The sequence below is a fragment of the Heterodontus francisci genome, chromosome 48 (assembly GCF_036365525.1).
Source record: "Heterodontus francisci isolate sHetFra1 chromosome 48, sHetFra1.hap1, whole genome shotgun sequence".
NCBI classification, from domain to species: Eukaryota; Metazoa; Chordata; class Chondrichthyes; order Heterodontiformes; family Heterodontidae; genus Heterodontus; species Heterodontus francisci.
Genome location: NC_090418.1, coordinates 7,372,761 through 7,398,408, shown reverse-complemented (window position 1 = coordinate 7,398,408; position 25,648 = coordinate 7,372,761). Strand labels below are relative to the sequence as shown.

Genomic DNA, 25,648 nt, shown 5'->3' with positions numbered 1-25,648 from the left:
AAAGTATATTTTTGAAATAAAAAACAAACTGGGGTCCTTGATCCCACAAAAGACCCACAGCTGTCCACTTAAGTGCCTAATTGGCACATAATGCGGTGGGCCTTTCCCTGAGGAGGTGATGCGGGGCTCTCACCAGCACTTTTGCCGGAGGTGAAACCCACGTCGACAAGTGTGTGAAACGGAAGGATAGATTCATCTGTCCAGGCCTTCCGAGTTGGGACACTATAAAGGACATGGCAGCAAGAATGTGCATTAATATAATAAAACGTCATGAGGCGTTTCACAAGAGCGACCATCAAATTAAATTTGACGCCAAGCAATTCGATTCCGAGGAAACTTGAACCAAACCCATTCCCTCCCTACCAGCACTGTGGGTATACCGACACCACACGGACTGCAGCGGTTCAAGAAGGCAGCTCACCGCCACCTTCTCAAGGGCAATTAATGATGGGCAATAAATGCTGGCCTAGCCAGCGCCGCCCACATCCCATGAATGAACTTAATAAAAGCAATTAAACCCCAGTGTAAATTAAATAATTTCATTCAGTACAATATCACAGGCCTCAATGTTAAAATTCTCACCCTTATTTTCTAATCCCTCCATGGACTCGTCCCCTCTCTACCTCCTACAGCCCTCCCAGATCTCCGTACACCTCCAATTCTAGTCTCTTGCGCGCCCCCGATTTCCATCGCTCCACCATTGGTGGCCGTGCCTTCAGCTGCCTGGGTCCTAAGCTCTGGAATTCCCTCCCTAAATCTCTCTGCCTCTCTCCCCTCCTTACGACACTCCTTAATGTTGGAGAACTTCCAAGCCTGTTTGCGAAGACGACACTGAGACTAAGAAGCTTAGGCAGAGACTATTTATTGCTTGTCACAGAGCTTACTTCCCCACTCCTAACAACCTACAGGCAGTGCTGGCTGGCTCCTCTTTATATATACACATTTGAATACAATTAATTAATTAACACCCAACACCTATTCACCCTATTACCTTGAACTACCAGGTATTTATCATAGATTAACAGAACTGCAGACCCTAACACTTTAAACCTACCACTTTGACCAAGCTTTTGGCCCTGATACTTCCTTATGTAGCTTAGTGTCAAATTTTGTTTGATAGTTGCTCCAATGATGTGACTTGCGAGGTTTGAATATGTTAAAGGTGCTAGATTAAAGTAAATTGCTGATGTTTGAATCATTTCTCTAGAAAGGAGAAGGTTGAGGGGGTGAGGTGGGGTGGGGTGGGGTGGGGGGGGGGGGGGTGGTGACCTGAATTTATGGAGGGGTTTCGATCGGGTAGACGTAGAGAAGATGTTTCCACTTGTGGGGGGAGACCAGAACTAGGGGACCATCAATATAAGACAGCAACTAATAAATCCAATGGGGAATTCAGGAGAAACCTCTTTACCCAGAGAGTGGTGAGAATGTGGAACTCGCTCCCACAGGGAGTGATTGAGGTGAATAGAGTAGATACATTTGAGGGGAAGCTGGATAAACACATGGGGGGGGGGGGGGAAAGGGATAGAAGGATGCGGTGATGGGGTGAAATGAAGAGGCTCGTGTGCAGCATAAACACCAGCACGGAGCAGATGGGCCGAATGGCCTGTTTCTGTGCCAGTAACACTCGGCGCACTTTCATGAGGCCGCAGCGACCCCTTGTTATTTGTGAACCCAGGGCTCTTAGCTTGAGAACAGCCTTAACACCTGCACTCTCTGCCCCTGCCTTCAGATTGTTGGCGCCTCAGTATAAATGTTTGACCACAGCTGTTCCAATATCATGCCTGAGAACCTACCACTTTGCAGCGAAGAAATTCTCAGTTCAACGAACCACAAACATCCTGTCAGGCGGTGTGTGACGGAGGACACAGCCAGGGCTTATAAAGAAACGTTTCGACCAGGGGAGCACTGTGATCAAATGACAGGAAAACAAAGAGGAGACTGTAGATCAAACGCAAGCTAGCCCTTTGCTGTAGCCCGGGAGAAATGAGGAGTGCAGCCACCCTGAACACGTTCAGCGCCCTGTTCACCTGCTTTTGCCTCAATTTTCAAGGTAGGAACGCAATCTGAGATTCTCGATCCACTGCTTTCAACCCCCTCACCAGTCTCACTCGTCCCGATCTGTAAGACGAGACAGTTTTTGCTTTAATTCACCAACTGCAGGCTATTTTAGATCTAGTAATGTGTAATGAGGTAGGATTAAGAAGAGATATTGTAGTTAAGGATCCTCTAGGGAGTAGCGATCACAACATGGTAGAATTTCAAATTGAGTTTGAGGGCGAGCAACTCGGGTCTCAAACCAGTGTCCTCAACTTAAACAAGGGCAATTACAGAGGGATGAAGAAAGAGTTGTCGAAAGCGGGCTGGGAAAATAGAATGAGGTCAGTGGATGAGCAGTGGCAGACACTTAAGCAGATATTTCATAACGCAAAGATTTATCAAAAAGAAGGACTCGATGAGAAGGATGAACCACCCATGGTTAACAAAGGCTGTTAAGGAGAGTATCCAATCAAAAACTAAGGCATACGAAACAGCGAAAGCTAGTGGATTGGGAATTTTTTTAGGAACCAGCAACAGATGACTAAAACGTTAATAAGGAGGGAGAAAATTGAGTATGAAAGTAAACTGGCAAGAAATATAAAAAACAACAGCAAGAGGTTCGACAGGTATATAAAAAGAAAGAGAGTAGCTAAAGTGAGCGTGGGACCCTTGGAGGATGCGACTGGAGAATTGAGAACGGGGAACAGGGGAATTCAGATAATGTAAACCAATATTTTACATTAGTCTTCATGGTGGAGGACACTATAAACATCCCACAGATATCAGATAAGCAAGGAGCTAATGGGAGGAAAGATCTTGTCACAGTATTTATCACGAGGGACAAAGTATTTGACAAACTAATGGGACTAAATGCAGACAAGTCGCCAGGAGCTGATGGCCTACATCCAAGGGTTTTAAAGGAAGTGGCTGCAGAGATAGCGGAGACATTGGTTGAAATATTCCAGAGCTCACTGGATTGCAGGAGGATCCCAGCGGATTGGAAAACCGCTAATGTAATGCCCCTGTTCAAGAAGGGTGGGAGACAAAAAGCAGGAAACTATAGGCCAGTCAGCCTAACATCGGTTATTGGGAAAATGCTAGAGTCCATTATTAAGGAAGAAATAGCAGGACATTTAGAAAAGCTTAACGCAATCAAACAGAGTCAACATGGTTTTGTGAAAGAGAAATCGTGTTTGACAAATTTACTAGAGTTCTTTGAGGATATAACAAGCAGAGCTGATAAAGGGGAACCGGTAGATGTAGTGTATTTGGATTTCCAGAAGGCATTCGATAAGGTGCCACATAAAAGATTATTGCACAAGATAGGAGCTCACTGTATTGGGAGTAATGTATTAGCGTGGATTAAGGATTGGTTAACTCACAGAAGACAGAGAGTCGGGATTACTGGGTCTTTTTCAGGTTGGAAAGACATAACTAGTTGAGTGCCACAAGGATCAGTCCTAGGGCCTCAATTACTTACTACCTATATTAATGACTTGGAGGAGGGGGCAGAGTGTGATATATCCAAATTTGCTGCTGAAACAATAATAGGTGGGTGTGTATGTTGTGATGAGGATATAAGGAATCTGCAAGGGGATATAGATAGGTTGAGTGAGTGGGAAAAAACTTGGCAGATGGAGTTTAATGTAGGAAGGTGTGAAGTCATGCACTTCGATAGGAAGAATCAAAAGGCAGACTATTATTTAAATGGAGAGAGATTTCAAAAAAGTGCAGCACAGAGGGATCTGGGTTTTCTTGTGCATGAAACACAAAAAGTTAGCATGCAGGTGCAGCAAGTAATTAAGAAGGTAAATGGAATTTTGGCCTTTATTACGAGTGGGTTGGAGTTTAAAAATAGGGAAGTCTTGTTAAAACTGTACAGGGTGTTGGTGAGGCCGCACCTGGAGTACTGTGTACAGTTTTGGTCCCCGTATTTAAGAAAGGATATATTAGCATTGGAGGCAGTTCAAAAGAGATTCACTCGGCTGATTCCTGGGATGAAGAGGTTGACTTATCAAGAACGGCTAAACAGGTTAGGCCTTTATTCATTAGAGTTTAGAAGAATGAGGGGTGATCTTATTGAAACGTACAAGATTCTGAGGGGGCTTGACAGGGTAGATGTTGAGAAGATGTTTCCACAAGTGGGGGAATCTCGAACTAAGGGACATAGTTACAGAATAAGGGGACACTCGTTTAAAACTGAGATGCGAGGGAACCTCTTCTCTCAGAGGGTAGTGGAATTCTCTACCCCAGAGAGTTGTGGAGGCTAGATCACTGAATGTATTTAAAGAGGAGGTAGATAGATTTTTGAAATGTTGGGGAGTTGAGGGCAATGAGGAGCTGGCACGAAAGAGGAGTTGAGGTCTAGGGCAGATCAGCCATGATCTTATTGAATGGCGGGGCTGGCTTGAGGGGCCGAATGGCCTATTTCTGCTCCTAAAGAAGAGATTACCTGGCTGTTACCATGTTGCTGATTATGGGATCTTGCGATGCACAAAGTGGCTGCCAGTGTTTCCTACGTTGCAACAGTGACTATGCTTCAAGCAGTATTTGTCTACAAAGCATTTCCTTTCTAACCAGGGTGTCACAGGCGTTGTTGAAAGCTGCCTCAGTTGTTCTGTTGAAGTTTGAGGATGTCGGGGATCGTTTGGGGTTTGAAATATTCCTGAAACACAAGGGGCTGTCTTTTCCTGGCAGCGGAGTGGGGAAAATAAGGTGGGGGGTGGTGGGGAAGCTGCCTTGGGACAGCTCCCTGACTCGTTCGCACCTCTCGGGGACTTTCCTGGGGTTGGAGGGAGTTGGGATGAGGGTCAACCCTCGACGGGGGCAGCGAATATGTACAATTAACACCCCTCTTTGGGCTATTTTGTAACAGCGCCAGTATTTTACCTATGTTGGAGCAGATCCCCCGTGTGCTGTTGCTTTACCGGGAGCCAATGTAGGCCAGCGAGCACGCTGTGTGCCAGTGGTGGAGGGCGTGAATGTTTAAGGTGGTGGGTGGGGTGTCAATCAAGCAGGCTGCTTTGTCCTGGACGTGTCAAGCATCTTGAGTGTTGTTGGAGCTGCACCCATCCAGGCAAGTGGAGAGTATTCCATCACACTCCTGGCTTGTGCCTTGTAGATGGTGGACAGGCTTTGGGGAGTCAGGAGGTGGGTTACACGCCGCAGGATTCCAAGCCTCTGACCTGCTCTCGTAGCCACTGTATTTACATGGCTGGTCCTGTTAATTTTCTGGTCAATGGATGTTGATCACAGAATTGTTTCAGTGCATAAGGATGCCATTCAGCCCATCGTATCTGCACCGGCTCCCCAAATGAACAATTCGCCTAGTGCCTTTTCCCCGTAACCCTGCACATTCTTCCTTTCCAGGAAACAGTCTAATTCCCTTTTAAATGCTTCAGTTGAACCTGCCTCCACCGCACTCTCAGACAACGCTTTCCACACCTTAACCACTTGCTGTGTGAAAAAGTTTTTCCTCATGTCACTTTTGCTTCTCTTACCCATTACTTTAAATCTGTGCCCCATCGTTCTCAATCCTTTCACGGGTGGTAACAGTTTCTCCCTATCTACTCTGTCCAGACCCCTCATGATTTGAATATCTCGATCAAATCACCTCTCAGCCTTCTCTTCTCCAAGGAAAACAGTCCTAACTTCTCCAATCTATCTTCATAACTGAAATTCTTCATCCCTGGAACCATTCTCATGAATATTTTCTGTAGCTTCTCCAATGCCCTCACGTCTTTCCTAAAGAACGGCGCCCAGAAATGGATGCAATACTCCAGCTGAGGCCAAACTAGTGTCTTATACAAGTTCAACGTAACTTCCTTGCTCTTGTACTCTGTGCCCCTATTAATAAAGCCCAGGATACTGTATGATTTATTAACCGCTCTCTCAACCTGTCCTGCCACCTTCAATGACTTATTCACATATAAACCCAGGTCCCTCTGCTCCTGCACCCCCTTTAGAATTGTGTCCTTAATTTTATAATGATCGTGGGCAATTCAGTGATGGTAATGCCATTGAATGTCAAGGGGAGATGGTTCAAGTCTCGTTTGTTGGAGATGGTCGCTGCCTGGCATTTGTGTGGCTTACCCTGCTTGCTGGCAGCACTGCTGCTGCACGCCAACGCAGTCTCCTGACTTGGCGCCAGACTTAAAGCGCCATTGGTAAAGGGGAAAACCACACTGCAGAGATCACTAGATGTTTGTGGGCAGCTTTCTACAAGGCTTTTGCTGATTACAACATCCAAGTGCAGAGCTCAGAACTGGATGTAGTTAGTCGAGATGGGGTCTGACCAAGGCTCTCTGCGTAGAGGATTGCTTCTTCCTGTTTGTACTCTATCACCCTTGACCTTTCCCACAACTAGCTGCTCATGCACAAGGCAGTTTCGATGCCCCAGGTGCCAGGTTGAAAATCTATCCACTGTTCTCAACAGCGTGAGATCGGAATCGGCAACAATCTCACCAGCTGGCATTACAGGAAGGTTGTGATTGCACTGGAGAGGGTACAGAGGAACTTTATCAGGATGTTATCAGGACTGGAGAATTTTAGTCACGAGGAAAGATTGGATAGGCTGGAGTTGTTTTCTTTAGCATGGAGGAGGCTGAGGGGAGATTTAATTGAGGTGTATTAAATTATGAGGGGCCGAGAGAGAGTGGATCGGAAAGATCCATTTCCCTTAGTCGTGAGGTCAAATAAACCAGAGGGCATCGATTCAATGTAATTGGGAGAGAATTTAGAGGGAAATTGAGGGGAAACTTTTGAGGGTGGTGGAGATCTGAAATTCATTGCCTGAGAGGATGGTAGAGGCAGAAACCCTCATCGCACTTAAACAATACTTAGAATGCAGTAAGCTACAAGGCTACGGACCGAGAGCTGGTAAGTGGGAATAGGCCGGACGGCTCTTTTCGTTGATTGAAGGGCAGATTGGTCTCCTTCTGTGCCGTAAATTTTGGATTTGCTTTTCAGGTGCACAGATGAAAATCTTGGTTTCACAATCACCCTCATATCTCAACGTCAGGCTCGGGGAAAATGTGACTGCAACCTGTAGTTTCAATGCCTCAGGCAACATAACAGATGCTTTCCTCGAATGGGTAAAGGGAAATGCCACACTCTGTACCCGTAGCATCAACAATTCAAAACATTATAATTCAGATGGTGCAGATGGCAGATTTAGCATCCGTGTCAATTGGGAATCTCAACACTCTACGTTACACATCAGGAGTATTCAGCTAGGGGACAATGGGACTTATTACTGTCACCTGCAGGTAGAAAGACCAACTCCAATCAAACACGGAAAGGGTAATGGAACAATCCTTATGATCGTCACACCAGGTAATCCTGCTGCTCCGTAATTTTATAAACAAACAAGAGTTGGGGAAGAAAGACAGGACAGAAGGGAATCTGGAAGGAGGCTGAGCGGTCTGGATTTGGAAGGCACTGCCTGATAGGGCGGAGGGAAAGGATTCAGTTGCGGCTGTCAAGGGGGAAATGGGTAAATGCTTGAAGGGGAGGGATATGGGGAAAGAGGGGCCAAATGGCCTCCTTCTGCGCTATGCAATTCAATTTAGCTGAGTTGCTCTTACAGAGAGCCAGCACAGCCCTGACAGGCCGCCCTCTGAGTGGTAACCATTCCGTGAGTCAATAAAGCATCATTTACCACCTCGCGATGTCCCATAGCCCCTGTACAGCCAATGAAAACTCTTCATTTGAACTGTAGTAGATACAGCAGCCAATGCTCGCACAGCAAGATCCCACAAACAGCAGTGAGGTAAATGACCAGGCGACATGTTTGCACTGATGTTGGTTGAGGGAGAGGTGTCAGCCTAGGACACCAGGGAGAGCCTCGTTTAAAGTCTGTTCTGAAAGACAGCACGGCTGACAGTGCAGCACTCCCTCGGTACTGCACTGGGAGCGTCAGACTGGATTTTGCGTTCGAGTTTGGCGAGCTATCCACTGGGCCACAGCTGAAGGCCATGATGGAGGACGGTGGGGGGGGGGGGGGGGGGGGACTTGAGGGGATGTGGCACAAACAGGAAGTGTGACAGGCTTTCCTTTCCCCCCTCGTCCTTCAACATGATCTCTTCTTTTCTTTTGGGCCTCCTTATCTCGAGAGACAATGGATACGCGCCTGGAGGTGGTCACTGGTTTGTGAAGCAGCGCCTGGAGTGGCTATAAAGGCCAATTCTGGAGTGACAGGCTCTTCCACAGGTGCTGCAGAGAAATTTGTTTGTCGGGGCTGTTGCACAGTTGGCTCTCCCCTTGCGCCTCTGTCTTTTTTCCTGCCAACTACTAAGTCTCTTCGACTCGCCACAATTTAGCCCTGTCTTTATGGATGCCCGCCAGCTCTGGCAAATGCTGGCAACTGACTCCCACGACTTGTGATCAATGTCACACGATTTCATGTCGCGTTTGCAGACGTCTTTATAACGGAGACATGGACGGCCGGTGGGTCTGATACCAGTGGCGAGCTCGCTGTACAATGTGTCTTTGGGGATCCTGCCATCTTCCATGCGGCTCACATGGCCTAGCCATCTCAAGCGCCGCTGACTCAGTAGTGTGTATAAGCTGGGGGTGTTGGCCGCTTCAAGGACTTCTGTGTTGGAGATATAGTCCTGCCACCTGATGCCAAGTATTCTCCGGAGGCAGCGAAGATGGAATGAATTGAGACGTCGCTCTTGGCTGGCATACGTTGTCCAGGCCTTGCTGCCGTAGAGCAAGGTACTGAGGACACAGGCCTGATACACTCGGACTTTTGTGTTCCGTGTCAGTGCGCCATTTTCCCACACTCTCTTGGCCAGTCTGGACATAGCAGTGGAAGCCTTACCCATGCGCTTGTTGATTTCTGCATCTAGAGACAGGTTACTGGTGATAGTTGAGCCTAGGTAGGTGAACTCTTGAACCACTTCCAGAGTGTGGTCGCCAATATTGATGGATGGAGCATTTCTGACGTCCTGCCCCATGATGTTCGTTTTCTTGAGGCTGATGGTTAGGCCAAATTCATTGCAGGCAGCCGCAAACCTGCCGATGAGACTCTGCAGGCACTCTTCAGTGTGAGATGTTAAAGCAGCATCGTCAGCAAAGAGGAGTTCCGTACTTTCCGTACTTTGGACTTCGCTCTTAGACGGGCAAGGTTGAACAACCTGCCCCCTGATCTTGTGTGGAGGAAAATTCCTTCTTCAGAGGATTTGAACGCATGTGAAAGCAGCAGGGAGAAGAAAATCCCAAAAAGTGTGGGTGCGAGAACACAGCCCTGTTTCACACCACTCAGGATAGGAAAGGGCTCTGATGAGGAGCCACCATGTTGAATTGTGCCTTTCATATTGTCATGGAATGAGGTGATGATACTTAGTAGCTTTGGTGGACATCCAATCTTTTCTAGTAGTCTGAAGAGACCACGTCTGCTGACGAGGTCAAAGGCTTTGGTGAGATCAATGAAAGCAATGTAGAGGGGCATCTGTTGTTCACGGCATTTCTCCTGTATCTGACGAAGGGAGAACAGCATGTCAATGGTCGATCTCTCTGCACGAAAGCCACACTGTGCCTCAGGGTAGACGCGCTCGGCCAGCTTCTGGAGCCTGTTCAGAGCGACTCGAGCAAAGACTTTCCCCACTATGCTGAGCAGGGAGATTCCACGGTAGTTGTTGCAGTCACCGCGGTCACCTTTGTTTTTATAGAGGGTGATGATATTGGCATCGCGCATGTCCTGGGGTACTGCTCCCTCGTCCCAGCACAGGCATAGCAGTTCATGTAGTGCTGAGAGTATAGCAGGCTTGGCACTCTTGATTATTTCAGGGGTAATGCTGTCCTTCCCAGGGGCTTTTCCGCTGGCTAGAGAATCAATGGCATCACTGAGTTCCGATTTGGTTGGCTGTACGTCCAGCTCATCCATGACTGGTAGAGGCTGGGCTGCATTGAGGGCAGTCTCAGTGACAGCATTCTCCCTGGAGTACAGTTCTAGGTAGTGCTCAACCCAGCGGTCCATTTGTTTGCGTTGGTCAGTGATTATGTCCCCCGATTTAGATTTGAGGGGTGCGATCTTCTTGATGGTTGGTCCAAGAGCTCTCTTCATGCCATCATACATTCCTCTGATGTTTCCGGTGTCTGAGGCCAGCTGAATATGACTGCATAGGTGTTGCCAGTAGTCGTTTGCGCAACGCCTAGCTGTTCTTTGTGCAGTACTTCTGGCTGCTTTAAGTGCTGCGGATGTTAAATCGCTGGGGGCTTTCTTGTAGTTCAACAGTGCAATGCGCTTAGCAGCTATGACAGGTTCCAGCTCTTCATTATGAGATTGAAACCAGTCTGCATTTCTCTTCGCACGTTTGCCATAGGTGGTCATTGCTGAGTCATAGATGGCGTCTCTGATGTGGGCCCACTTGGTCTCAGCATCCCCTGTGGGAGTGTTTTGAAGGGCTGTTACAAGTGAATTTAGAAATTTTTGTAACAGCCGTGGGCATGATCTACAGATTGAAAATTCCAGTTGGATTAGACAATTCAGGACGGTGGTTGAAGCACAAGGGACAGTGAAACATTTCTCAGTGAAGTGAATTTGACGTAATGATTCTTCCTCTTTTTCAGATGAAAGATCACCTGATCTTTATAGGAATCTGTATTGGCCGCTGCCGGCTCTGTTGGTCCCTGGGATCCTCCTGTGCGTGTTGTGTATAATATGCCTCCTGGTTAAAGGCAGCAGACTGACTGGTGCGTATAACCTGTTAATAAATGATTGTACAAGTGTCACATTATAAAGACACAAAGGAGAATGTGAATGTGCACTGCCCATTCCTGGTCTGGGCTCAGTCGATTTCTCTCACTTCAGCCATTGTTTGGCAATTGACCTCAGGACCCATGGGAAAGAAATGAGAAAAAAAAGTTCTAGCTCCTGAGACTGTCCATTGATGAGATAACGTAATTCTCTACACTGTCCCCATCAGACACTCTCAGGACAGGTACAGCACGGGGTTAGATACAGAGTAAAGCTCCCTCTACACTGTCCCCCATCAAACACTCCCAGGACAGGTACAGCACGGGGTTAGATACAGAGTAAAGCTCCCTCTACACTGTCCCCCATCAAACACTCCCAGGACAGGTACAGCACGGGGTTAGATACAGAGTAAAGCTCCCTCTACACTGTCCCCCATCAAACACTCCCAGGACAGATACAGGACAGGGTTAGACACAGAGTTAATGCCCGGTTATGTGGCTCTTTTCCAACCCTAGAAGATCACACCCTGTGGCATTTCTCATGTTCCACAATAGCCGTCCTGGGCGGGGGCAGATTGAGAATACTGCATTGCTCCCTGATGGGGCAGTGGTTGGCGAGATCGATCATTGGTGAGTCCAGCCTGTGTGTCCTGGCGGTTCTGTGTACTTGGGCTCTGTTTTGACTTTGGGTGTCCCATGGGGCAGTGCCACGTGGGAAAATCGGGTGTGATGTATCATGGGTGGCCAGCTCAAAAACTTCCGTTTCACACGATTGGTCCAAAGTTTTCAGCTGGAGATCTCAGCTTGGACCCGTTCTCTGCCCAATCTGATGCGTGTCTTCCTGCTGCAAAGAATCAGCACAGCAAGATCCCACAAAGAGTCAGTGATCAGCCAATCTGCTTTTGGGGGTACCGGTTGGAACGTTGGCCCGGGCATCGGGGAGAACAGCCCCCAGTTTGCTTTGAAGCAGCAGCCATGAGGTCTTTGACCTCCATCCCAGAGGGTTCGATTTAACGTCTCACCCGAAAGACGGCACCTCCGGCAGTATGGCACTGCACTGGCCTATCAGCCGAGATTGTGATCGTGAGCCCCCCCACCAACTGGGACGGCACACCTCAACATTCTGACTTGGAGGGGCACGAGAGCTACCCCCCCCTCATGATACAGCTAACGTTCTGCCGTGCTTCAGCCAGGTCCTGACCTCACGCCAAGCGTTGTCGCTAATTTTGACCCCAGACCCCAGGGGACTGGCATCTCAGCAATGCAACAGTGCAGATCTGTGCTCTGGCAAATACTTGTCCATCTCAACATTTCAATGGTCACTGTCTGCACTTCCTCGTAACTGGGCTTTTTAAGGCATCTACAGATCAGCTGTGATCTAATTGAATGATAGAACAGGTTTCAAGGGCTGAATGGCCTCCTCTTGTTCCATTATCGCCAAGGCTATGCTTTCTGATTTATTGCCTCCCCTTCTTTCCAGCCTTTCACTGAGTTTGGGAAGATTTGGGAGAGGTTCAATTCGTGCGGGACTTTTGTTTTCAGGGCTGTTTCCTGCTCCCTTCTGTTCATTCCTCTTTATCTGACGTTTGGGCATTTCTTGCAGTATTCAGAGCAGAATCACAGGAAGCTGGACGAGAAGCCGAGGATTATGCCCTACCATCGGACAAGGCAAGTGTGTCTTATAACTTACAGAGGATGATTCAGGAACAAATGAAGGGCTTTTTTGCCTTGAGAAACGTGTCCAGTTCTGATCAATCTCACCCCCACGTTCTGGCCCAATTTTCACCGTCACCATCAAACACTCCCAGGGCAGGTACAGCACAGGGTTAGATACTCCCCTCTTCAGCGGTTACGTTCGCGCCCGGGCGTCCCTGGAGAAGGAGCATGCGGTGTCAGCCGGTACACTTGAGGCCTTCCGTGACCGGTGGGCACCGCAGGAACTGGAGTGCATTGTCTACGCCGAGAATGGCATTTTAATTTGAGTTTTGTTTATTTCTGTAGAAAAAAAAACAGGGTTAGATACAGAGTAAAGCTCCCTCTACACTCCCAGGGTAGGTACAGCATGGGGTTAGCTGCTGCTTGATTGGAGGTGCTGAGTGTTGATTGCAGCAAAAAAAAAGGAAAAAAAAGGGGGTTAGATACAGAGTAAACACTCCCAGGACAGGTATAGGTAGGCAGACAGAGAGAAAGGGACAGAGGGACTGTAACAACTCAAGGTAGGTGCCCCATCAATCTATTATATCAGCGGGTAGGTGACGGTTTGAATTAACACATTGGGTGTTGTGCCATCCTGTTCATGGACATTTCCAATGCCTCAAAACTGGCAGTGATTTGCTCACCAGCCAATTCTTTGTGCCAATGCCAAGTGTTAGCGCTCTCCTGCTGCGTGATTGGACTACCCCGCTCAGACCTCGGGGCGCGATTGACCATTTAACATCTGCGTGATCTGCTCAGTTCCTCAGGGTGAACAGATGCCAAGCCGCCAACGAGGAGGCGATGTGGTCAGGTATGGTGTTGTACAATGAGATCACAGTGCCAGTGGAGAGACTGGCGCCAGCTCAACCCCCAGCAGAATGCAGAAGTCAGGTCTACTCAGAAATCTCTTGCCTCGAATCAGAGTGCGATCAAAGTTTGTACACGCAAATTCGCTTCGGGAAACAAAAGGAGGAACAAACTGAAGTTCGGCTCCAGTTTTTAGGAGCGAGCCTCCCGCTGGATGACATTAAGGACCGTGCCCAATCTGAAAGTTCCGAGCAAGGAAAAGGTGGGGAAATAGTTTCCAGTGCCAACTGCAAAGAAAGACAAACACCCTGAGTTTGTTCAATGCAGCCTCAATTCATTTTGAAACGCTTTGCAATGAAGAACGTCACCCTGCCAAACACAGGCAGCCAATTTTGCATACAGCAAGACCCCACCAAGCAGAAAATTGGGATTAAAATGGACCGGATAATTTTCTTTTGGCGGCGTTGTTCGGAAACGAGGAACATCAGCAGGGATAGTGGGGCATCTCCGCCGCTGGGAATCGGCTAATTATCTGAAGAGGAAACAGCTGCAGGGCTTCAGGGAAAAACTGGGGGAGCGGGACTAGCTGAGTTGTTCTTTGCAGACAGCCAGTAAGGACACGATGGGCCGAATGGCCTCCTGCTCCGCTCTAAACGTTCTGTGTTTCCGTGATTCTCTTCCAAACAGTCCCCAAATAGATAACGGATGGGCTCAGTGTCTCGGTTTAACGTGGTGCCCAGAAAGCCAGAGCTTTTACCATCTCAGACTTCCTCCACAAGAATATCAGTGCAGACTATATGACAACAGCCACGCAGGGCGCGACAGCCAGGCTTCCCGACCGAGTTGACAACCCAAGCACCAAGCGAAGCCTCCCCGTTGCGCTATGTGCACAGGCAATTTTTTTTTTTGTTGAAGTTAATTGGGCGAGGATATCTCAGAGCGTTAGCTAATCTCCAGGCTTCCATGTGGGAGCAGCCCCGGCACACAAGAAATCCTGAAAAATAAATTTCACACTTATTCACTTGGCACAGAACACGTTATCGCGCAGGTTTTGCCTGACGGGGGGAGTGGGGGGGAAAGTGGACACTGCCCCTCCCCCTTTCTTCCCCCTCCCCCTCTCCCTTTTGCCATATCATGCCAGATTACCACAAAATAAGGCCTGATCTGCCAGGTTATGTTGTACATAAGTGGTGTTTTCTTCAGCTGAGCCTTGGGGGTCGAATAGATAAGGGCAAGCATGAGTGAAAGAAGGCCAGATAAAAACACCCTTCCTCTGGTGCTCTCAGATCTTTTCGATTCATCCTTGGGATGTGGGCGTCACTGGCGAGGCCAGCATTTGTTGCCCACCCCTAATTGCCCTTGGCAACTGAGTGGCTTGCTAGGGGCATTTCAGGGGGCAGTTAAGAGTCAACCATATCGCTGAGGATCTGGAGTCACATGTAGGCCAGACCAGGTCAGGACAGCAGATTTCCTTCCCTTAAGGACATTAGTGAACCAGATGGGTTTTTATGACAGTTTTGTGGCACCAGTACTGAGACTTGCTTTTAATTCCAGATTTTTAATCAAAAAGATGAATTTAAACTCCACTTTCAACCATGGTGGGATTTGAACCCAGGTCCCAAGCCTGGGCCTTAAGGTTATGAACTCAGTGATATTAGTACTACACCACTATCACTGCTTGTGTGTAATGAGTACTGCAACTTACTGAGAATCCAGAAACCAACAAGTTAGAATGGTTGGTAAAGAAAAGCTGTTCCCAATACTTAATGGTGCAAGGACCAGGGGACACAGATTTAAGGTTTTGGGCAAGAGATGAGGGGGGGATGTGAGGAAGAACTTTTTTACACAGTGAGTGGTAATGACCTGGAACTCGCTGCCTACGAGGGTGGTGGAAGCGGAGGCGATTGATGATTTCAAAAGGAAATTGGATGGGCACGTGAGGGAAATAAACGTGCAGGGCTAAGGGGATAGAGCGGGGGGAATGGGACTGATTGGATTGCTCTACAGAGAGCTGGCATGCATGGGCTGAATGGCCTCTAAGTGTGCCATACTGACTCCATGACTCTAACTTACCCCACACTGGGAACTGCTGATCTCAGGGAGTTAGAGCAACTTTTGATGACAACTTGCATTTATATAGAACCTTTGGACATAGCTTCACGGTGCTGTTATAAAACAAAATTTGACGCCAAGTCACATGAGGGGACATTAGGACAGGCGACTAAAAGCTTGATTCAAAGTGATTTTAAGGAGCGCCTTAAAGGAGGAGGGGAGAGGGGCGGAGAGGTTTAGGGAGGGAATTCCAGAGCTTGGGGCCCCAGGCAGCTGAAGGCACAGCCACCAATGGTGGAGCGATGGAAATCGGGGGGATGCTCAAGAGGCCAGAATTGGAGGAGGTTTGTGGGGCTGGAGGAGGGTTGCAGAGATGGGGAGGGGCCAAGACCAAGAGGGATTTGAAAACCAGGATGAGAAAATGGAGGTGTTGCTTAACCGGGAGCCAACGTGGGTCGGCGAGCACAGGGTGAACGGAACTTGGTGAGGGTTAGCACATGGGGCAGCAGGGGTTTGTATGAGCTCACGTTTACAAAGTTATGGAGTCAATTACGACACAGAAGGAGGCCGTTCGGCCCATCGAGTCCCTGCCGGCTCTCCACGGCGCTGTGCAGTCAATCCCACTCCTGCACTTGATCTCCGTAGCTCTGCAAGTCTATTTCTCTCAGGTGGTCATTCAACTTCCTCTTGAAGTCATTGATCATCTCCGCTTTCACCATCCTCATGGGCAGTGAGTTCCAGGTCATTACCACCCACTGTGTAAGAAAGTGCTTCCTCACATTCCCCCCTACATCTTTTGCCCAAAACTTTCAATCTATGTCCCCTCGCCCTTGTACCATTAGTTAATGGGTGCAGTTTTTCCTTGTCTAACTTATCCAAGCCTGTCATAATCTGGTACACCTCTATCAAATTCCCCCTCAAACTCTTTTGTTCGAAGGGAAACTAAGGAGGGTGAAAGATGGAAGGTAGGTCAGCCATGAAACAAAAAGGTTCCATCTTTTGGGAAGGGCCTCAGGAAATGAAATCAGTCCGTGATAGGGTACAGTTGACAGGAGCTGAGGAAGGAGATTAGGTGGGTGGTTATTACATAGAACTACATCGAGTTGACACAGCAGAAACAGGCCATTCGGCCCTTCATCTCCGTGCTGGTGTTTATGCTCCACATGAGCCTAATTGCACCCCTCTTCAACTCACCCCATCAGCATACCACTCTATAACTTTCTCCCTCAAGTGTTTATCCAGCTTCCTCTTAAATGCGGCTATGCTATTGGTCTCACCAATCCATTGCTAACTTTTTAGTTAGGAAGGTGAATTAAGGTTTATGAAACCAAGACTGGTCGCTGGAGTTAAGATACAGATTAGTCAGGCTGTAACGTGATTTATAACCTTACACGGTGGTTAATTTCGATAATAAAAGCACAAAGTCTTTCAAAGCCAGTTTTTGTTAAAATCATGAGCCAAGATCCCAACCAGGCCAAAGCATCGAAGTGAAATACACCATGCAGAGAGACAGTTTGTGTATCATCGAACCTCCCAGGGCTCTTATTCTCAGTCGTTAACCTGGCGTTGCAGGACCTGGGGAATCCAGGATGGTTGAGGGATAAATATAGAATCGCAGAATGTTTACAGTGCAGAAGGAGGCCGTTCGGCCTGTCGTGTCTGTGCTGGCTCTCTGCGATATGGGCCAGGACAAAGGACAACTGTGACACTTCTGGTAGTCGGACTGAGGGGAGCTAACGCAGGTAGAAACTTGGACACTCCCAGACGGGAGCGATTCAGTCACTCCCTGCCCACAAACCGGCTGAATTGTCGGCACAGCCCCCCGCCCTTCGCTGCCACCCGTCCCCCTCCTCTCCCCCATCGTCCCTCGGCTGGCCAAGCCACAGGGTTTAGATTCATCTCTTTGTTGTCTTTTTCACCGTCATTGTTCCTTAATTCCTGGGTGCAAGGGTTCCTGGTCTCTGTGATCTGTTGAACTGAAATCCGTTTGATTAATGAAACAAAAAGGTTGAAAAGCCAATAAAATGCCGAACACACTTATGGTCCAGTCAGTGGCTGCTGCCCCGTGTGGTTCTCAGTCGTACAGTCCTGGGGAAGACCACCATAGTCTTAATTCTCACCACGAATAGACATGGTGCCAGAACGGAAACCTGTGGGACGCTGTTAACAACTCCAACCCATTCTGAGAAACTCCTCTCAACACCAACTCTCTGCTCCTTCCTTTTGAACCAGCCTTTCGTCCAATTAACTTCTCTCCCCTCAGTGACGATCCCTTTAACCTACTTCAGTGGTCTCCTGTAATGGCATCTTGTCAAAGTCCCTCCTGCGCATGCTCACAGTCACATCTGCTCACTCACCAGCCCTCTCAGTGATGCTCCCATTCCACCCTGGCGCACTCTTCCTCCCTCACCTCCCTCAATCTTAATTCCCGGTGCGAATCAGAGTGGGCCGGGCAGGGAGAATCGGAAGCCCTCGTGATGTCTCCCGGGCGAGGCCCGGAGGGGTTTTAACTCCCGGGCCTCATTTCGATCTGGTTGACGGGGACCGGCTGTCCGGGGTTTGGAGGGAGACGGGGTCACGTGGCAGCTTTCCCAGCGCGATGTCCAGCGGCCTGTTCAGACCGAGGCGCGCCTCTTCACCCGAGGTCACGCTCCCTGCGATCAAGTTTCGCTGAAGCAGAGTGGACTCAATTCTGTTGGCAATGGCAGGACACAGGACTGCTGCCAGGGGCTTCCCAGGACGTCCTGGTGGAGGAGGTCAGCGCACGGAGGGAGGTTTTCTTTCCCAACAACTGTTGGAATGTGCCCAAGGCCACTCAAGAAATCCTGGATTAAGCTGCCGGACACTTAGACACATGGGCTCCTGCTCACACTCACTCTGACACTGACATTCACTACATCTAAACTCACTGTTTTACACTTGCACTCATACTTATCATTGTTAACACTCAGCGGTCAGCCAACCTCTCATCCTCTGGTTGGCAATAAGATTTTTCGAGTAAGCACGAGACACTCGATGGTGAAGAACATGAAATAGACTTTATAGATACCCAGATCAACCCAACATAGGAACAGGATGAGGCCATTCAGCCCCTCGAGCCTGTTCCGTCATTCAATGAGATCATGGCTGATCTGTGACCTAACTCCAGATACCCACCTTTGTCCCATATCCCTTAACACCTTTGATTAACAAAAATCTATCAATCTCAGATTTAAAATTAACAATTGATCCAGCATCATTTGCCATTTGTGGAAGAGAGTTCCAAACTTCTATCACCCTTTGTGTGTAGAAGTGTTTCCTAATTTCACTCCTGAAAGGTCTGGCTCTAATTTTTAGACTGTGCCCCCTCGTCCTAGACTCCCCCAACCAGCGGGAATAGTTTTCTCTCTATCTACCCTATCCGTTTCTGTAATAACGTGAAATCTACATCAATTCCAGGGAATACAACCCTAGTTTGTGTAATTGTTCCTTATAGCTTAACCCCTGGAGTCCAGGTATCATCCTGGTAACCCTACACTGCGCTCCCTCCGAGGCCAATATATCCTTCCTGAGGTGTGGTACCCAGAACTGCTCTCGGTAACTCCAGGTGTGATCTAACCAGGGTTTTGTATATCTGAAGCATAACTTCCAATCTCTTGTATTCTAGTCCTTGAGATATTAAGGTCAGCGTTCCACTAGCCTTTTTGATTATTTTCAGTCTCTGTTCATGACATTTTTATGATCTGTGTATCTGGACCCCCCCCGCCCCCCCCACCAACCCCAGTTCTCTTTAGACCTCCCCTGTTTCTAGCTTTTCACCATTTAGAAAGTGCCCTGTTCTATCCTTTTTAGGTCCAAAGTCACGCCTCACATTTGCCCACATTGAAATCCATTTGCCACCGTTTTGCCTATTTACTCAATCTATCACTATCTCTTTGTAATGTTATGCTTCCATCTACACTGCTTACAATACCACCTGCCGTTGTATCACGAGCAGTATGTACAGAGTGTCGTTTTGTTTATCTCCCTCTTGAGCCCACCAAAGAACTTTTGAAAACCATGCTCCCTTATATATCATATATCAAAGGAACATGTCATAGATAAGACCTCACGATGTATCGATTGCTAAATCCTTTGAACCATAGAGCCACAGAAAAATTACAGCACAGAAGGAGGCCACTTAGCCCGTCGAGTCTGTGCCAGCCGAAAACTAGCCGCCCGATTTAATTCCACCTTCCAGCACCTGGTCCATAGCCTTGCCGGTTACAGCACTTCAGGTGCATGTCCAAGTACCTTTGAAAAGAATTGAGGGTTTCCGCCTCCACCACCATTCCTGGCAGTGAATTCCAGGCACCCACCACCCTCTGTGTGAAAAAGTTTTTCCTCATGTCCCCTCTAATCCTTCTACCAATCACCTTAAATCTGTGTCCCCTGGTAATTGACCTCTCCGCTAGGGGAAACCGGTTCTTCCTGTCTACTCTGTCTAGGCCCCTTATAATTTTGTACACCTCTATTAAGTCACCCCTCAGCCTCCTCTGTTCTAAGGAAAACAATCCCAGCCTATCCAATCTTTCCTCGTATCTGCAACTTTCAAGCTTTGGCAACATTCTTATAAATCTCCTCTGTACTCTCTCCAGAGCAATTATGTCCTTTCTGTAATATGGTGACCAGAACTGTACGCAATACTCCAACTGTGGCCTAACCAGCATTTTATACAGTTCCAGCATCACATACCTGCTTTTGTATTCTATACCTCGGCCAATAAAGGAAAGCATTCCATCTACCTTCTTCACCACTTTATCTACCTGTACTGCCACCTTCCGGGACCTGTGGACATGCACTCCAAGGTCTACCCCTATCAATATCCTCCCGTTTATTGTGTATTCCCTCGCTTTATTTGCCCTTCCCAAGTGCATTACCTCACACTTCTCCGGATTGAATTCCATTTGCCACTTTTCCACACACTCAACCAAACCATTGATATCATTCTGGAGTCCACGGCTATCCTTTTCTCTATCAACTACCCGTCCAATTTTTGTGCCATCTACAAATTTCCCAATCATGCCTCCCACATTTAAGTCCAAATCATTAATATATACCACAAAGAGCAAGGGAGCCAACACTGAGCCCTGTGGAACACCACTGGAAACCGCTATCCATTCACAAAAACATCCGTCAACTGCTACCCTTTGTTTCCTGGCCCTGAGCCAATTCTGGATCCAACCTGCCACAGCCCCCTGTATCTCATGGGCTTTCATTTTACTGACCAGTCTGCCATGTGGGACCTTGTCAAATTCCTTACTAAAATCCATGTAGACCACATCCACTGCCCTACCCTCATCAATCCTCCTTGTTACTTCCTCAAAGAATTCAATTAAGTTAGTAAGACATGACATTGAGGACTGACCATTCAAATAAATAACCCAGCGCTACATCCCTCAAACAAGACATCTTGACATAACTGTTCTTGAAATCTTTGTAGAACAGGCTTTATTAACCCTTATCTTTCTATATTATAGTTAATGGTTCCCTCTACCTACGCTTAGATACTAAGATTAGACCTTAATCTCTCATGGTTGGTGTCATTACTGTCACATATTCCCTCGCACTTCTTGAATATAACAGTCAGACACGTAAGCAGAAGACAAGTAAGGCCACTACCTGGCACTTCAAAGCCGTCCGGTTCATCTTGGGAAGTTGGTGGCTTCCAGACACGATTATTAACCCTTAACTCCCCTGGATGTCCAACATACCAACTCTCCAGCAAGATTCACACGCTCTGAAGGCGATGCTTTGTCACTTGATTTTTTTTCTCTTCCAGGAAGTGATCAGGAAAGATGTGATCACGACAAACAGAAGCAGGGTTATAAAGTGTAATGATAGGTGGAGCACTCTCATTGGAGATGCAACACTGGGCCCACCTCCTGGAAACAAAATACAATGTTAGATGGGCAATGATGCCTTGACACTCCATATAGTAACACACCCACTTCCTTCCACTCACAACCCGAACTGCACTGTGCGTGAAGCCAGTAACTGAAGCAGAGACGGTCAGGGGGAGATTTAATAGAGGTGTTCCAAATTATGAAGGGTTTTGGTAGAGCTGACAGGGAGAAACTGTTTCCAGTAGCAGGAGGGTCGGTAACCAGAAAGACACAGATTTAAGATAATTGGCAATAGAGCCAGAGAGGGGGGGGCGGTGGTGGGGGAGATTGGGAGAATTTCTTTTTAACGCAGCAAGTTGTTGTGATCTGGAACGCGCTGCCTGAAAGGGCGGTGGAAGCAGATTCAGTAATAACTTTTTAAAAGGGAACTGGATAAATAGTTGAAGGTTGTGAACAGCCTGAGAAAGGGGCTGGGAAGTGGGCTGGAGTCTCTGGCAAGGGAACAGTTTCGGAATGAGGCCTTCAATCTGCCCAGTGCTAAGCTGAAGGAAATGGTGGCTCATTTAGGACTAGATACTGAGCAAGCAGTATGAGAGTGAAGAGGTGGTGGAGAGACTGATATATAGAGACAGAGGAGGGGGAGATAGAGAGAGAGGGAGTGGACAGATGGATGGGGTGAAAGTGAAAAGAGAGATAGTAGTTGGGAGGATAGATTAATGACAGAGTTTCGGCTCCACCTAGTCTCTCAGTGATGGTGATCTGATTCGATGAGGTTTCTTTGAAGAGGAAAGTATATATTCTTCATTGAAATGTCTGAGCAGCATGTTTTCTGTATCTAGATCATTGGAAAACACACAGAAAGAAATTTAGACACACACACACACATAGACACACGCACAGACACACATATACACACACAATCACATCCAGACACATTCACACATACAGATGCACAGACACTTACACACACATACGCCCACACATACAGAGAGAGAGACACACACATACATGTGCGCACACACATAAACACATACGCGCACACATATAGACAAATACACACACACAGACATAAACACACAGACACACACATAGACAGTTACAGACAGACACATGCACTCATGCACACAGCAGGAGACACACAAACACACACAAAGACACACAGACACATGACAGACATACACAGAGACACAACTACACACACGCACATGCAGAGATAAACACATAGACAACACACACACCATCACAGACACACAAACACACACATGCACGCACACATATAGAAATCTGCATCCATGCACCTTTACAAATACACGAACACACACTAAACAGATGCACTCATTCGAATAAGGTTGCATGCACACAGATGCAGATGCACTCCCAACGCCGTGGAATAGTTTACAGTTCTATTCGACCAGGCAGTTATCGACTGGTCCACATAACGTCAGCAACAGGGAAATTACTCGAGATCTTCATTGCAAATAAAATGAATGAATCCGAGAAGGACATGAACTGATTGGGGACAGTCAACTTGGAAGTGTGAAGGGAGGGGTGTAGAAGGTGGAATCTCCATAGCCTACCAGAAACTAAAGAAAGAAAGACTTGCATTTATATAGTGCCTTTCATGAACACCGGACATCTCAAAGAGCTTTACAGCCAATGAAATATTTTTGAAGGGTCATCACCGTTGCAATGTAGGAAACCCGGTAGCTAATTTGCACACAGCAAGCTCCCACAAACTGCAATGTGATAATGAACAGGTAATCTGTTTCTGTGATGTTGATTGAGGGGTAAATATTGGCCCCAGGACACCGGGGAGAACTCCCCTACTCTTCTTCGAAAAAGTAGCCATGGGATCTTTTATGTCCACCTGAGAGGGCAGACGGGGCCTCAGTTTAAAATCTCATCCAAAATACAGCAACACTGACAATGCAGTAATGCACTGCAGTGTCAGTCTTGATTTTTGTGTTTAAGTTCTAGCATTGGACCTGAATCCAGAACCTTGTGACTCAGAAACAAGAATGTTACCAACTGAACCACCCTGGCTAAACTGCATCAGTGATTGGAGGAGAAAATTAGAGGAGATGGAAGGTGAGGCATTGGGAGTGTCATGCAGACCCCCACCTGCCAAGATTGAGGCATATTAATTTTGTAATGTGAACATTGATTTTAAACTGTTGCTGGAGTGAAGTAATGACTTGTTTGAAGATCACCAGACACTGGGCTGGAAGGACATTTGCATAATAAGAGACGCTGCTTGTGGAGACAAAGGATTATTCCCTGCTCCCATTAACCCAAATGGATTTTGATCACCAGACGTTGAAGGTGTAAGGAAGCGCATTCCAGGCCCTGCTAAGATGATACAATCCACAGAGCCAGGACTGGTTAAACCAGCTGGTCATATGACTAACTGCCTGGTCCAGGTTTTTTGAACTAGCCACAGGACAGTTTGAATTCAGAAGGCAGTGTGCAATTGAAGCTGGAACAAGAATATCTCTCGCCTGGCTGGCTCTCTCTCCCGCTTTCTCCCCAACCCACGGAAGACACGTAAACCTCAAGATAGAAAAGACTCCGACATCAGAACAAGTTGAAGCGTGAACTGGACCCCAACGAATTGCAAGACTTACTGGCAACCAAAACTTCACATTGAACTTAAAGAACTGTAACTACCAAATATTGCCTCAAACCTTTCCTCTTTATTCCTTCGACTTTTTCTGTCTCGATCTGCGTGTGTGTTTATCCCGCATGCATGCTAGTGTGGTTGCTTCGCATATTCGTAGTCATTAACCAGATTAGAGTTTAAGATTAATAAACCTCTATCTTTCTTGTTTAAATTTAAGGAAACCTGTTTAATTTCTTTGCCTTACAATTCGAGCAGTGAACAGGGATTCACCGAGGGGAGAGCTAAAAGCACGGTGTTTTGAAATTAAACCCTGTTACGGTTAAACCAGGCAAAGGCTGAGAGGGAACCCCTAGACCCCTTCTCACCTGGTCATAACAGTGGAGACAGAAATGTGGGCGACATTGTCGCTGTATACTGTCGCTTCCAGCTGGAAATCCCACATGTGATGCAGATGTCGGGGAGTGGGTGGGACAGTAGCCGAACCCTTATCCCTCCTTCATTGGATATTGAGTTTCAGGGACTCTATTCTAGTCTTCACCTTCTAGGAGTGTCTGGAGTAGGGCTCGAACTTGTTGCTTTTTGACGCAGAGATAGGAACACTACCACAGAAGTGGCTTGCTCCTTGCCCAGTAATTACTAAGTGTTAACAAGAACCTATTCAAGAGTTGGAAATACTCAGCCCAGACTGTAAGTCAGGCCAAGTGCATTCCTGCCATAGGTTGCTACCCAGCCGTTCTCCAAATGGAAGCTCTGTTCTATTCTACCAAGCAACTCAGTGACAGCCGTAAAGATAACAAACTGTTCTCTGTGCTGTCATTGAGGGAACTTACTCTTTCGCTTGTGTGTGTGTCTCTCTCTCGCTTTTCACTTTTTGTATTGTTCCCAATTGGTCTGTTTCTCTCTTCTCTGTCGTTTTCTTCACTTTCTCTTTCGCTGTCTTTCTCTCTTGTCCTCTCTCCCTCTTTCTCTCTCTCCCTTCTTTCCTTTCCTCCCTCCTCTCTCTTTCCCTCTCATTCTCTTCCCCTATCTCTCTCTCTTGCTCCCTTCTCTGTGCTCACTCCCCACCAGTTTCTGACGATCACTGTGCCCCTTTGAGACCCACATCCCTATAGACTATTCTGATCACCAGGAAGGTTTCTAAACTCTCCTGAGTTAATCTCCTGAATCTTGAATCACCGCTGTTAGCAAGCTGGCTCTCTAGACGGTGCAAATGGAGACAATTACATAGCAGTAGGGATCACGGCCGAACCCACCTTACCTGTAGCAAGTAGAGCAATGCAGCATGTCCAGGTACAGAGAGGATTGAGGGCTTTCAGCATCATGGACAAAGGATGATTTATGTTGCCTTTACTTGGGTGAGAATTCTTTATGTTTCCCTGTCCACATCTGACCACAATATAACTGCTCCTGCAGTGGCAGTTGTAAACCACATTTACTTCCTTAAAATACTCATCACACATCTGGTGTCGGGAGGTTTCCTGGGGCAGCGCACTGAGGCTGCTGTATGTACCACAACACATTGCATTTATGTAGTGCCTTTATCTTCATAAAACATTCCAAAGTGCTTTACAGGAGCAATTATCAACAAAATTGTACACCTTACCATATAAGTCTTACAGGAGACACGACCAAAAATTGTTCAAAGAGCAGCATCTTAAAGGAGAAGTGAGAGGTGGAGAGGGCCAGGGAGAGAATCCCAGAGCTTGGTGCCCAGGAAACTCAAAGCACGACAGCCAACCGTGCAGCAATTAAAATCGGGGATGTGCAAGAGGCCAGAATTGGAGGAGCGCAGAGATCTCGGAGGGTTGTGGAGCTGGAGGAGGTTACAGAGATAGGGAGGGGAGAAGGCATGGAGGGATTTGAACATCAG

General features: G+C 47.4%; 1 protein-coding gene and 1 long non-coding RNA gene across 3 annotated transcripts; one reads left to right on the top strand and one right to left on the bottom strand.

The window, feature by feature from the left end:
- The first annotated feature begins 1,862 nt into the window (after positions 1–1,862).
- LOC137357511 (uncharacterized) lies at positions 1,863–15,124 on the top strand. The gene is made up of 5 exons (XM_068023861.1): positions 1,863–2,050; positions 7,006–7,371; positions 10,615–10,737; positions 12,344–12,408; positions 13,195–15,124. Exons 1-5 carry the CDS (start codon positions 1,984–1,986, stop codon positions 13,552–13,554), a joined length of 981 nt encoding a protein of 326 aa, XP_067879962.1. The 5' UTR covers positions 1,863–1,983; the 3' UTR covers positions 13,555–15,124.
- LOC137357512 (uncharacterized) lies at positions 12,792–25,156 on the bottom strand. Of its 2 annotated transcripts, none has more exons than XR_010971182.1 (3): positions 25,032–25,156; positions 20,935–21,197; positions 12,792–14,236 (listed from the first exon to the last, which is right to left on the bottom strand). It is a non-coding gene; the product is annotated as an uncharacterized lncRNA (long non-coding RNA). The 2 variants fall into 2 exon arrangements; XR_010971181.1 differs by having other exon boundaries at positions 25,037–25,156.
- Between the last annotated feature and the right edge of the window lie 492 nt (positions 25,157–25,648).